This window comes from Schistocerca gregaria, chromosome 6 (assembly GCF_023897955.1).
Source record: "Schistocerca gregaria isolate iqSchGreg1 chromosome 6, iqSchGreg1.2, whole genome shotgun sequence".
NCBI lineage: Eukaryota > Metazoa > Arthropoda > Insecta > Orthoptera > Acrididae > Schistocerca > Schistocerca gregaria.
Genome location: NC_064925.1, coordinates 272,106,368 through 272,120,434, shown reverse-complemented (window position 1 = coordinate 272,120,434; position 14,067 = coordinate 272,106,368). Strand labels below are relative to the sequence as shown.

Below are 14,067 nucleotides of genomic sequence, written 5' to 3'. Positions count from 1 at the left end.
GCGGCTACTAGATGGCGTTCTCGCTGCGATGTCATGTTCACTTGCCGCACTTGTTAATGGGGGTGCCTCAGTCCGTTGCAACCTGTGGCTGTACAGGTATGACCAGCCCTTAGAGGCTCACCTTCACACATTATTTTTGAATTTTTGTAACTAAAGCCCTTCTGGATTGTTATTTATGTTATACTTGACATGTGAGTACAGTCTCTGTCTAGTATTGTTAGTCAGTACTTAACACTTTTCTTATATAAAAAAAATTCTTCCATAAATTTGTAATTATCTTATAAACCACTTTATACGTCTAAATTCTGATGAAGGAACTCTTAGAACTGTTGAAACCTCACCAATAAGACTAAAAAAAGTGTGACAGAGGGCTCATTTTTTCATTTTCATTTTATAAACGGTCACTGGACCAAGCAGCTGTGTTTAAAGGTATAATGCAATGTTTGCTTTATTTAGCGTTGACATTGCTCTGCTCTGTATCAACACCAATAGCACTGTAGCACTGTTGTGTGTTATTCGCTGCTCAACTACGCTCTGTCGCCCCATGCTGCGCTCATCATTAGATACCTCCAGTTCCGCTCCCTGTTACTATTAGCAACCAATATTGTGGTTGGCTGGTAGATAATATGTGGGGCGTCGAATGCCGTAAACATCATTGGCCTTTTGCGACAGTGCAGTCAAGGAGTTCCTTGTTAATATTCTCCGCCTATACAGATACACCACTTTGATGTCGAATGAAATAGAAATATTGTTCCACTGTTTTGCTCATTTTTAAGGAACAATGATCCGCACGATGGTATATTACATTTCACTGTCCCATGTACACTATATTCACTCCTGTGTTTATGATCTCGTTTCTCTCAAAGAGATTTGACGCTAGTATTTGCTAACTGATATGTAGCTGAGTGTCCAAAAGTTACACTGTTAATAAGATACTTATTTTTCGTGAACACATCACATGAAAATCAAAAGTTACAAAAGCTGTGTATAAAGGAACCCTTCAATCTCAAATATGTACAATTCATCCTTTAACTTACAAAAATAAATAAACGCTTTATCAAGCTTTTGGTTCCACCAGATATTGGAGAAACGTATCTCTGTTTACACACACACACACACACACAAACAAGCGCGCTCGCGCACAGTGTAATTAAATATTGCCAGCCACCTTCGATGGTTCGTAGAGGCAGTCTTAAAAAACAGACTGAGGACTAAATCCCTGTCCTGAAATTTCATCCAACGAAGCTACTGATCGTCCACGTTTTAAGCTCTAACTTATACACCTTGCTCACCCCCTCCCCAGCAAATGTGTTTTTCCACTGATGGACCGAATACAGATCTTCTCGCAATGATTCTATGAGCATCGCAGGATCTGAGCCCTTTAGTATACGATAGATCCTTAGAAGAAAAACCGTTCTCCCTGGTTCCGAGGAAGCACAGGTCACACCCGTCTACAAGAAAGGGTAGCAGAAGTGATACACAACTTCCATCCAGCATCCTTGACATCCATTTGTTGTGGAATCTTAGAACACATTCTGAGCTAAAATTTAATGAAATATCTCAAGCAGAATTATCTTCTCCATGCCAAGCAGCAACTAGTGCAGTAAATATCGTTCATGTGAAATCCTACCTGCACTTTCGTCACATTACATCCTGGAAGTAATGGATCAAGGCACTAAGGTAAATGCAGTATTTCTTGGGCTCCGAAAATATTTAACTGCACACCTCCACTTACTGTTTAATGTAAGATGCTATGTGTATCAAGTGAAATTTATGACTAGACTCAGAATTTTTTGTTAGGCACAACGTAGCTTATTATCTTGGATGGAGAGTCTCCGACAAATGTCGAAATAACTTCATGTCTCCCCAGCGAAGTTAGTTGGGACCATTGTTGTTCACACTGTGTATTAAGGGTCTTGGAGACAATATTAATAGTAACCTCAGACTTTTTGAAAATGATGCTGTTATATAGAATGGAATATTGACTGAAAACATTCCACAGGTATTCAGTCAGATCATGATAAAATTCCTAAGTAGTGGAAAGATTGGTTCAAATGGCTCTGAGCACTATGGGACTTAACATCTATGGTCATCAGTCCCCTAGAACTACTTAAACCTAACTAACCGAAGGACATCACACAACACCCAGTCATCACGAGGCAGAGAAAATTCCTGACCCCGCCGAGAATCGAAACCGGAAATCCAACGTGGGAAGCGAAAACGCTACCGCACGAACACGAGCTGCGGACAGTGGAAAGATTGGCAGCTTGCTTTAAATATGTGCAGATAAAATGTATAATTGTGCGACTCACACAAACATCTGGATGTAACATTTTGTAAGAATGTGAAACGTATCACAGGTTCAGTCGTAGGTAAATCATGTTGCAGATTCGGTTCACTGGTACAATATCAAGGAAACGCAGTTAAAGGAGATTGTTTACAAAACGATCGCGAAAACAATCCTGTAGTATTGCTCAGGTGTACCAAATTGGAATAACTGTGATTATTGGGCGAATGTTAGAAGGACAGGACTGATTATCACAGTTCGATGCGTGGTAGAACATCACGAATATGCTGGAGAAACTGAAATGTCATCCATGTAGACGCTCGTTCACAAAGTTTCAAAAATCACCATTAATTGGCGAATCTAGGACATATTTACAGAGAGCACAGTGGCGTTTAAGCAGGAAGGAAAATCGGATTTAACGTCCCGTCGACACAGAGCTCATAAGTGACGAAGAACAAGCTCGGATTGTGTCAAGAATAAGGAAGGAAACCGCCTGTGCCCTTTTCCAAAGGAACCATCGCGGCATTTGCCTGGAGCGATTTAGGAAAATCACGGAAAACACGAATCTGTGTGGGCGAACTCGGATTTGAACTGTTGTCCTCCCCAATTCGAGTCAAGTGTGCTAAGCGTTTAAGCAATCGTTCTGTCCGCGCTCGATGTCGGACTGGATCGGAAAGAAGCCCCCAAAAGCTGGTACAGTGGGCTGTACCCTTTATCAAGCACTTCATCGTGGTTTGTAGAATAGCTATGGTGGTTATAGATGTCATCTAACGTATCGATACCTGTCACAACATTATTTGCGGCCCGTTACCACACAAGCTCACATTTCCTGTCGGAGAGCTGGCCTAGTTGGAAGAGTTCATCCATGTAACTTCGGCGTACTTCACCATCTTTCAAGCGTTCCACGCGGAGGTGCGTGATTGTCTCTCTGAACACCTGCTGTGCAAATGTGAGCAGTAATGCTGGTGTGGTGTACAACGTACTGTTCGGAAATTTAGCCGTTGTGCATTTGTCATAACGTTACAGACATTGGTACGAAATTTTTTTTCCGTCTTCTGTCATATACAACCCCGTGACACTCGCACCTATAGTTTGTGATTGCCATGCATAATATCAGGTATACTTCGAGCCTTGAGTAATGTGGACATTATTATATGTTGGCTCCATGATTTCTTTTTAATGCGCTTTTCACATGAGGGATTGTATGTCATAACACTAAGTGTATTGCATCTGCATCTACATCTACGCGATTACGCTGCTATTCACAATAAAGTTCCTCGCAGAGGGTTCAATGAACCACCTTCATGCTGTCTCTCTACCGTTCCACTCTCGAACGGCACGCAGGAAAAACCAGCACTTAAATTTTTCTGTGTGAACCCTGATTTCTCTTATTTTATCTTGATGACATTTATCCCTATGTAGTTGGGTGCCAACAGAATCGGAGGAGACGACTGGCGATTGAAATTTCATGAGAAGATCGCGTCGCAACGAAAAACGTCTTTGTTTTAATGATTGCCACTCCAATTCACGCATCATGTCTGTGACACTATCTCCCCTATTTCGCGATAATACAAAATGAGCTGCCCTTCTTTGTACTTTTTCGATGTCATCCGTCAGTCCCACCTGATGCGGATCCCGCACCGCACAGCAGTACTTCAGAATAGGGTAGCCAAGCGTAGTGTAAGCAGTCTCTTTGGTAGACCTGTTGCACCTTCTAAGTGTTCTGCCAATGAATCGCAGTCTTTGGTTTGCTGTAGACACAACATTTTCTATGTGATCATTCCAATATATGTTATTTGTAATTGTAATCCCTAAGTATTTAGTTGAATTTACAGCCCTCAGATTTCTGTGACTTCTCGCGTAATCGAAATTTAGCTATTTCTTTTAGTACTCATGTGAAAAACTTCGCACTTTTCTTTATTCAGTGTCAATTGCCACTTTTCGCACCATACACATATCTTATCTAAGTAATTTTGCAAGTCGTTTTGGTCATCTTATGGCTTTACAAGACGGTAAATGACAGCTCCACCTGCAAACAATCTAAGATGGATACTCAGACTGCCTCCTATGTTGTTAATATAGATCAGGAAGAATAGAGGGCCTATAACACTTCCTTGGGGAACGGCGGATATTACTTCTGTTTTACTCGATGACTTTCCTTCAATTACTACTAACTGTGACTTTTTTGACAGGGGATCACGAATCCAGTCGCACAACTGGGACGATACTCCGTAGGCACGCAGTTTCACTAGAAGACGATTGTGAGGAACGGTGTCGAAAGCTTTCTGGGAATCTAAAAATATGGAATCAAAAAGACACCCTCTGTCGATAGCACTTATTACATCATGAGTATAAAGAGCCAGCTGCGTTTCATAGGAACGATATTTTCTGAATCCGTGCTGACTGTATGTCAATAAATCGTTTCCTTGAGGTACTTCATAATGTTCGAATACATTATATGTTCTAAAACCCTACTGAAAATCGACGTTAGTGATATAGGCCTGTAATTCAGCGGATTACTCCTAGTTCCCTTTTTGGGTATTGGTGTGATTTGAGCAATTTTCCTGTCTCTAGGTACGTATCTTTCTGTGAGTGAGTGGTTGTATATAATTGCTAAATATGGAGCAATTTTATCAGCATACTCTGAGAGGAACCTGACGGGTATGCAATCTGGACCGGAGACCTTGCCTTTATTAAGTGATTTAAGCTGCTTTGTTAGACCGAATATATATAATTCTATGTATCTCATCTTGGCACAACTCCTACTACACGGTTGTAGGAGCTGTATGGGGAATTTAGTAGATAAAGATTTGATAACGAACTCATGTCCGGGAATAATTGAGATCCCTTTCAAATCTCTCTCCTCACGGCATCCATACAGCGGAGACAACTAGCTCCACAGGAGCTGCTGCACGGGGTGACAGTGCTGTTCGCTGTACAAGGCACGTATGCAGTGGATGCTTCCAAACACATGGTCGACAAACCCTAGTGTGCATCCTTGGAACACTTAAGTTAACCCTGCTATTGCGATCATACCTGCTTCTTGCAGCAGTTGCAGTAGTCAGACGAAAACATGTATGGCGTTAAATAAGTAAAGCACCATAATTTTTTTTTTCGGTTGGAAAAAATGCGGAGTTTACTGTGGGACCTCATGGAATATTCCCCCTTCAGCCACTATGGTTTCATGAGGATCCAAGAGGTGGCGCCGCTGTACGTAGCCTTCAAACTTGCCTTTGTAGCGGAGGTGTATTCCAAGCATAAAGCTGACATTGAGTTTCTTTTGAAGGAAAACCGGAGCATCGCAGTTATTCATAGGCGCTTGCAGAATGTCTACGGAGACCTCGCAGTGGACACGGTGAGACGTTGGGGAAGGCATCTTTCATCATTGCAATAGAGTCACACAAACCTCTCCTATCTTCCGCGTGCTGTCCGGCGGGGCACAGGTGTCCTGTGACTACTGCAGTGTTTGAACGTGCGGACTCTTCCATTCAAGATGATCGACGAGTAACAGTCAAACACATCACTGCTGAACTGGACGTCTCTGTTCGTAATGCTGACACCCTAATTCATCAGTTAGGTTACTCAAAGGAATCTTGTGTTGTTTTCATCATTTCATCATCATTCACGTACGTGGCGAGATTGGACTGAGAAAAAGTAGGGAATTTGTACGGGCACAGTTGAGCGCCCCACAAACCAAACATCGTCGTTATCAAAGGAGTGTGGCCGCTGATTTTCTCGCCGCCTAACAGAAGACCATAAAGAGCAACGAAGGGCCATCCGTGCGGAATTGCTTACACTTAACGAAGCTGGCTGATTGTGAGAATTTTTTGTCGCAAATCGTCTCAGACGATGAAACATGGGTTTATCGCTTCAGACCGTAAACAAAATGGTGATCCATGGGGCGGTACCACGCCACTTCTCCAACGAAGCAAAAGCTGAAAGCTCCATCCTCAGCCGGTAAAATCATGGCGATGGTCTTCTGAGACCTTGAAGGGGTTTTTCTGCTTGCTGTCCTCCCTTGTGTTGTAACGATCAACTCTGTGGTGTATTGTGCTACCCCCAGCAAACTGATGAAACGACTTCAGTGTGCTCATCAACATATAAAAGCAAACGAACTTCTAGCTTCCTATGTCTCACAACAAGCATGCGCACCCGAGAGGAGCTACAAAACTTCATTGGACTACTCTTCCCGCTCCACACAACAGACCGGACCTGGCACCTTCCGAGATCCATCTGTTGGGCCCAATGAAGGCTGCACTTTACGGGCGGCAGTACATTATTAATAGATAGGTTGCAGCAAGACGTTGGCTCCGACGTCGACCAGTAACGTGATACCATGCAGGGGTAGAGGCCCTCCCAGTCAGGTGGCGTAAGGCCGTCACACTGATCGGAGATTATGTTGAAAAATAGTGTTTTGTAGTCAAAAGCATGAGCTCCAATCAACCCTGACTAAAACCAACCTGATTCCAGAAAAGAAATGTGTTCCATTACTTACTGAACGCCCCTTGCACTATGTGGTGGACTACGGCTATCCGGGAAACCTCGGTAAATGCGTTGCCGTGAAGAGGGATTTTTTAAAGTGATCCGGTCTTCAAATCTATGTTATACCCTAACAATACATTTCCGGACATAGTGTGCTGATCAGATTTATTTACCAGTTCTCCCCCTGTAATACTACAAGCCTATAATATGAATTGTGAGACGCCATAAGTAACGAGGAACAGTAAACACTTCGTTGAAATTTAACGTTGGTTACATGTTATTGAACGTAACTGATGGATAACCTGCGTCATACTTACAGTGGCCCAGGAAGGCTTGTATGTCTTTATCCCAGTTGTGGACCACAGTCAGATGAAACAGGAGTTAATTTTCTGTTTACATCACAGTTACATACCTTATCTAGATGTGATTGAAAATCGTTTGTCTCTGGTCTTGAAGATGATGATCATAAGTCGTCCACATAAAAAGTTCCAAGACTCATTTGATTCCTGTCGAGGTATTTACGGTGGCAGGCTGAACTGACAACTAAAAGCGACAAGTGTGGGTTCAGGTAGCCAGTTGTGATCAAGAAGTGTTCAGTAGTGGACGTGAATCAACGCTGCTGTGTGACATGTTTGAATGAAGCAACGTCTTTAAGACAAGGCGTCAAAACATTGTCCAGAACGTTTTGAAAATGAAAAACGCGAGCAAAGTTTATCCCACACACCTTGACTCCCGAACGAAAGTAACGACGCGTGATGCCTGCTATGACTTGACTGAAATCCGAAACGCGGATAATTCTCATCTGGAAAATACCATCACAGGTGACGAGACTTGGTGGTATCAATACGAACCTACCTAGAAACGGCAAAGTGTGGAAATGCATACGAGCGGTCGACGTTTTGATGACATAAACTACGTTCAAGCTAGTTGTGCTCACGAGCTGAACAACATCCCAAAGAAGATACTTTCTGAGAGTTTCAAGTAGTTATATGAACGTACTATAGGTTGTACTCAGTTTAAGGAAGACTATGTAGTAGACCTAAAGCTTTGAAACCATCATCTTAACTTTTTCCTATTTTTTATGAATACTGTCTTAAAACTTTTTAGACCGACGGATTAGGCTGAAATTAAATGCGTGTTCTATAAGACTGTGGTCCGTAAATTGAATTAAAACTTAAAAACCTGTAGGCAGTTGCTGAATATATAAGGGACGTTCAAAAATTTTCCCTCTGAGGGCGTTGCTGGAGCGTTATGCAACGTAGCGCAACTTCGATACGGTATATAAGCGCTGACATATAGGCTGGGGATCAGTACGTCATTCGCGTCTTTCCGACGCGCCGTGCAGTAAATGCGGAAGCTTGAACTACGGCTACGTTATTACCAAAACAGAACCAACGTGCCATTATTCTTTTCTTGGCTACCGAATGACAAACAACGGAAGAACACATCGGAGAATGAAGAATGTATATGGAGAAATTACGGGGTGCAATTAACACTTTCCCGTCCGCACGTCTCGTACAAATTTATTCGCTTGGCGCCGGCAGCGCTAATTCCGATTACTTGGCTTGTCGCCGGCCACTTGCCACCTTTCCATTGATGACAAGCTTCAAACACATTGACTTTTTCGCCCTTTAATTTTCCTCTATTTCACCGTATCGTCCCACAAACTCGAATTTTCTTTTCATGTAACATCTCAGCAAGTTCTACACTGTCATAATAATTATCCATGTAGAGAGAATGTAACTTTCCATAAGACGGTGTCAATAGCTCCATCACTGTTTTTGCTAAAGGTTGTCCAGCGCCGGAATATATCTTGAATGAGGAAATGTATCCCGTACTCGAATCACACAGCATCCGAATGGTCATGTCATATTTCGTAATTTTCGACGCACTGTAAACTTTAAAATTTAGCTGACCACTCCAAGGTATCATTCCTTCATCAGTTGAGATGTTCTGACTTAGATTAAACGTTTATTTAAACTTTTTGGAAAAATAATAAATTACGAACTCCACTTTGAAAAGCACTTTTGTTGTTGTCGGAAAAATGCAAAAATGATAATATTTATCTGAATCCGTTGCAGGACATCGTTTCGCGAAATATCAGTGTGTCTATTAACGGATTTGTTGACGAGTAATCATCGATCCTTGCTTCTTTTACAACTCCCATAAGGAAAGAAAGCCCAAACGATTTTCTAAGATGGGGTCCCGTAACATCGACAAATTTGGCATTTTTTAAATCCAATTTCCTTCTATTGCAATTTTGACTGCAATACCTGTTGCTTTCATTGCTAATATATTCAAATAGATCGTTCCCAGTATATAATTCTACGATATCCACGACGCTCTGTATACCTTTGGGAAATATGTGTGGACTCAGAGATCCTTCAAATTTATTATTGGTCCTTAGTAAATCATAGTCTGTCTTCTTCATCTGATTCATCCGAATCAGTTGGCAACCGTAGCGTTCGCCGAATTCTTCTTGGATGTATTTCGCTATATTCCGACAATTCCGCTTCATTTTCATTTTTTTTTTTAAAATATCCATTGCCTTCTTCCCAATCGGCCAAGTCGTCCGGAACGTCAGACAAGACGTCCAAGCATTCATCGTAAAGAATCGTATCGACTCTTTCGCCTGTCATGACGAAAGTACACAGGTGCTTATAAACACAAAGAACTTGTTGACATGTGTAGCTTATTGTTACATAAACAAAACACAAACAGAATGAAAAAGATACTAAAGTGCTGTCACCGGCTACTGAGCGATATTATGCACATGACGCCACTGCGGTCTCGCTGGCCACTGCGCGATACTATTCTCACGACACCACTGCGGTGTCGCCGGCCACTGAGCGATACTATGCTCACGACAACACTGCGGTGTCGCCGGCCACTGAGCGATACTATTCTCACGACACCACTGCGGTGTCGCCGGCCACTGAGCGATACTATTCTCACGACACCACTGCGTTGTCGCCAGCCACTCAGCGATACTATTCTCACGACACCACTGCGGTGTTGCCGGCCACTGAGCGATACTAATTTCACGACACCACTGCGGTGTCGCCGGCCACTGAGCGATACTATGCTCACGACACCACTGCGGTGTCGCCGGCCACTGAGCGATACTATTCTCACGACACCACTGTGGTGTCGCAGGCCACTGAGCGATACTATGCTCAAGACGCCACTGCGGTGTCGCCGGCCACTGAGAGATACTATTCTCACGACAACACTGCGGTGTCGCCGGCCACTGAGCGATATGATGCTCACGACAACACTGCGGTGTCGTCAGCCACTGAGCGATACTATTCTCACGACACCACTGCGGTGTTGCTGGCCACTGAGCAATACTATGCTCACGACACCACCGGACCACTGCGGTGTCACCGGCCACTGAGCGATACTATTCTCACGACAACACTGCGGTGTCGCCGGCCACTGAGCGATATTATGCACATGACACCACTGTTGTGTCACTAGACGGCAAAGTGTTAAGACGAAATATCCGCTGAAACTGAGACAAGGACTGCTGTTGCTACATGATGGCCGCACGTCCCCATATCGCAAATGTCGTAACGCAGAAGTCACGTTAACTCAAGTGGGAGACACCCACTCTGTACTCCCACTCTCTCCCCATGCTATTTTCACGCCTTGTGTCCCTTAAAAAAGACCGTGAAGGATAGATGAGTCCTGTGAAACAAGCATGTGCAGCAGCCAGTTCAGGACTTCTTCATGCAGCAGAACACCACGTTCTACCAACCGGGTACTTCCAACTTGGTGCGTTGGTAGGACGATTACCTCAACGCTCGTGGACGTTTTTCCTAACTTAGGTACAGATTCTGGGCTGTATAGACTTCGAATGAAAACTTTCTAATCGCCCCTTACACCTTGCCTTTCCCAATATAGAAGCAAATCAACATTCAAAACATACAGGCATCCGTACTATTGCGGCATCTTGTTATAAACTTGCCTGATAATGGCTTGATGATGTAAGACGCATTTCTCTAGTCGGTAGTGAAGGTCCTGGTGGTCGATACTTTGTAATGAGTCCAAAGGTCTCGAAGTGCACTCATTGGCGATACGTATAATTTTCCTGTTGAGCAACGTGAGTTGTATGCGTAGCTGAGCGATGAGGCTGACGTTGAAGGCGTCGAACACCATGGTCATCACGACGACGTGCACAGTGACTATCGTGCAGTAGAGCCACGAGACGGCGTAGCCCAAGGGAGTCGTCGCGTCGTAGGGCAGGGCGAGGATGAAGGGCAGGCCCTCCGGGCTGACGGGGGAGACCAGCCAGTAGGCGGAGGCGGCTATGCCGAACCAGATGTAGGTGAGCGTGAAGCGGCGAGCGGCGCGGCCCTGGTCCAGCAGCACCGGCACGTCGTCCGCACTCAGGAACTCGGCGAAGTCCTGGCCCACCTGCCGGCGCAAAGGTACAGTTTGAGACAATGCCAGCGAGATGTCCTTGGCTGCCGCCGTAGGCTGTAATCGTAGGCGCTTTTCCGTCACAACTGATGACAGGTACCTGCAGCACAATACAAACGGCGCCGACAACATGCGTATCAGAGATGGTCAGCAGGCAGCTCACGAGCTTGCTTTAGGAACCATTTGTATATCCAAAGGAAGGATTCTGTTACTGTAACTATCCTACAGTACAGAACGTAAATTATACACGCTTCCTCCAACTTAGGCAAATGCAGCAAATCGGTCGGTTCTTTTTGAATTAAATGTGGTCTACAGTGACTCTTAAGGGTGTAAGGTGTCAGGCAAATCCAACACCTTCCATGAAAACTCTGACATGATAGCAAATCCTGCAGTACGTCACATAGCTCCGAATAAATCCTGACATTAATTTAACCAAAATAATACGATCAACGAGTGAGCAAATGGAATACCACAGACTAACACAAGGCCGCCTAAATGCATGTCATACCTTCCCACCGTGAAACAGACGCAGTTCCGAGGGGAGAAACGAGAAGCCGAGAGCAGAATCGTTTAAACTAGAAGGCCCTACGTTAACGGCCACCCACAACGCCCGCGACCGCTAAGACCACCCACCAGCCCATGATAAAAGATAGAGCCCTCCAGAAGAACAGTATAGATCTTACGATAACACTAAAAGGGCCACAGCAGCTGAAAGTTTTAGCGTGAGACTATACACATCTCTGTTACGTTGCAAACATTTAAAACATTGGCTCACCACGAAAAGTATAACGTTATTCATTGGGTAGACATAATTTTTGTAGGCGGAGCTTAACGTTAACATTGAGACCCTGATTGGTCAGTTGAAAACACAGCCAGATACCTTTTTTTTAAGCTCACTGAACTCTTCTGAACTCTACATGTCATGTGTGGTCTAGCGTCTCCTTACCAGCAACAGGTCCCAGGTTCAAACTAGTCAATTCCCTAAAAAACACGCTCAGAGTTCCGTTGCGCGAAAGTGGTAGGGAGACACGGCTTAGAACAGACAGACACCACGCAGAATGTTAGAAGGGGCTTATGGAAACAACATTCAGTTCATGGTCGTTCCTGAGAAAAATCTAAAAATATGTTTTTTGGACACCAAAATCGAGAAGCGGATTCCAAGATGGCAGCGCACAGCAAATGGCTGTAATTTTTACAATATATTCATAACAACCGGATCTTGATCACGCTTGAAAAGTTTCTTCATCTCTTCATCCCTTTCTGAGCTACAGTGGTTCAAAGTTATCCTACTTGTACATGGAGAATCCGCACACAAGATCCAGTACGATGAGAATAAGTTGTTTATATACGACGTAGGACGGTGAAATATGCTCTAAAGTGCCTCCTTCACCATCACAAGTGTTCCGGGGACCCCATCTTGTTGTAGTACTGAAGCACAGGCAAAATGTTTGTGCACATAAAATCAGAACTGAGATGTAGAGCCGGCAGAAATGGCCGTGCGGTTCTAGGCACTACAGTCTGGAACCGCACGACCGCTAGGGTCGCAGGTTCGAATCTTGCCTCGGGCATGGATGTGTGTGATGTCCGTAGGTTAGTTAGGTTTAAGTAGTTCCAAGTTCTAGGGGACTGATCACCTCAGACGTTAAGTCACATAGTGCTCAGATCCATTTGGACCGTTTTTTTGAGATGTAGAACTGTATGGCTCTACGTTACTTCCATTTCACATAAATAATTTTTACTGGCCTCTAAAGTTGTTTTCATAAGAGTGACACGCCCTACTCTAGCAGGGAATGGATGGGAACCAGTGATAAAATGCCCCTATCGGGGAACAAAAAAGATGAATTTGTTCCTCTTTATTAAAAGACTGACTGAAATAAGGGTACCACGTGCTTCATTCTGTTTCCCTTAGCATCTTTAACTATTTTCTCAAAAATTTTGCAATGCAAACATATTCACGCTTTCTTATGTTGATAAGGAGGGAAGCAGAGTCAGTGGGAAACAGATGTAAAAGTAATAGTTACTGGAAGATGGTACACAGTGGTTGTGGCATAGGAAGAGCGAAGGAGACAGCGGCAGTGTGACAGAAAGAGAGGGACAGTGGAACATAATTGACACTAGGCACTGGCAGTGATTGGAAAAATGTGATGGACACATTGCCACTGGGAAGGAGAAACTGGAAGTGAGTGAGAGCCAGTAATAATGAGAGACAGTGTCTATGGCAATAACAACGGAGAAGAGAAAGATAGTGACACTGAAAAAGAGACAGCTGCAGTGGGAAGCAAAGAATGAGATAGTAGCAGCAAAAGAGGACCATTGACAGTGAAAGGAGACGGGAGTAGTTAGACAGAACGAAGTATATTGTGGCTGTGAGACAGTAGAGAGTGACAGGTAGAGGGAAACTGAGAGGTAACGACAATGAGTTGGGCTGAATGAGTGAGTGAGAGTGGGCAAGTGGGAACAGATGGCAATGAGCTACTTCCAGCGATAGACTAGTGAGTGTGAGTGAGCTACAATCAGATGTGCTAGTAGGAGGATGATGTGAGTTGCATGTTAAAAAGAGGTCAAATATGTTGGCATGCCAAAATATTTGGGAAAATTTTAAGGATGTCTAGGAAATTAGATTGTGCAAGCTGGTACCTCACTTTTCACTCTGATTCTTTTCATAAACGGGAACATATTCGCCTTCTGGATGCTCCGACGCGAGCATTTTTCAGGTAGCAACTTCATACATGACAATTAGTATTCAGTCAATCAGTCTTTTGGTGAGAACATGATTATTGTTCTTCGTGCAGCAACATTGGTTAAACAGTACTGCAACTGTTGCTGGTACCCTAACTTTCACTATGTTGTCTAAGAAACGCAAATATGAGGAA

At 43.8% G+C, this 14,067-nt stretch overlaps 1 protein-coding gene across 1 annotated transcript in view; it reads right to left on the bottom strand.

The window, feature by feature from the left end:
- Positions 1-14,067, bottom strand: part of LOC126278844 (odorant receptor Or2-like) — a 76,122-nt gene that overhangs the window by 37,054 nt on the left and 25,001 nt on the right. Inside the window, exon 2 of the mRNA XM_049979120.1 lies at positions 10,740-11,188. Coding sequence (XP_049835077.1) covers positions 10,740-11,188 — 449 coding nt within the window. The remainder of the gene's footprint in view (positions 1-10,739; positions 11,189-14,067) is intronic.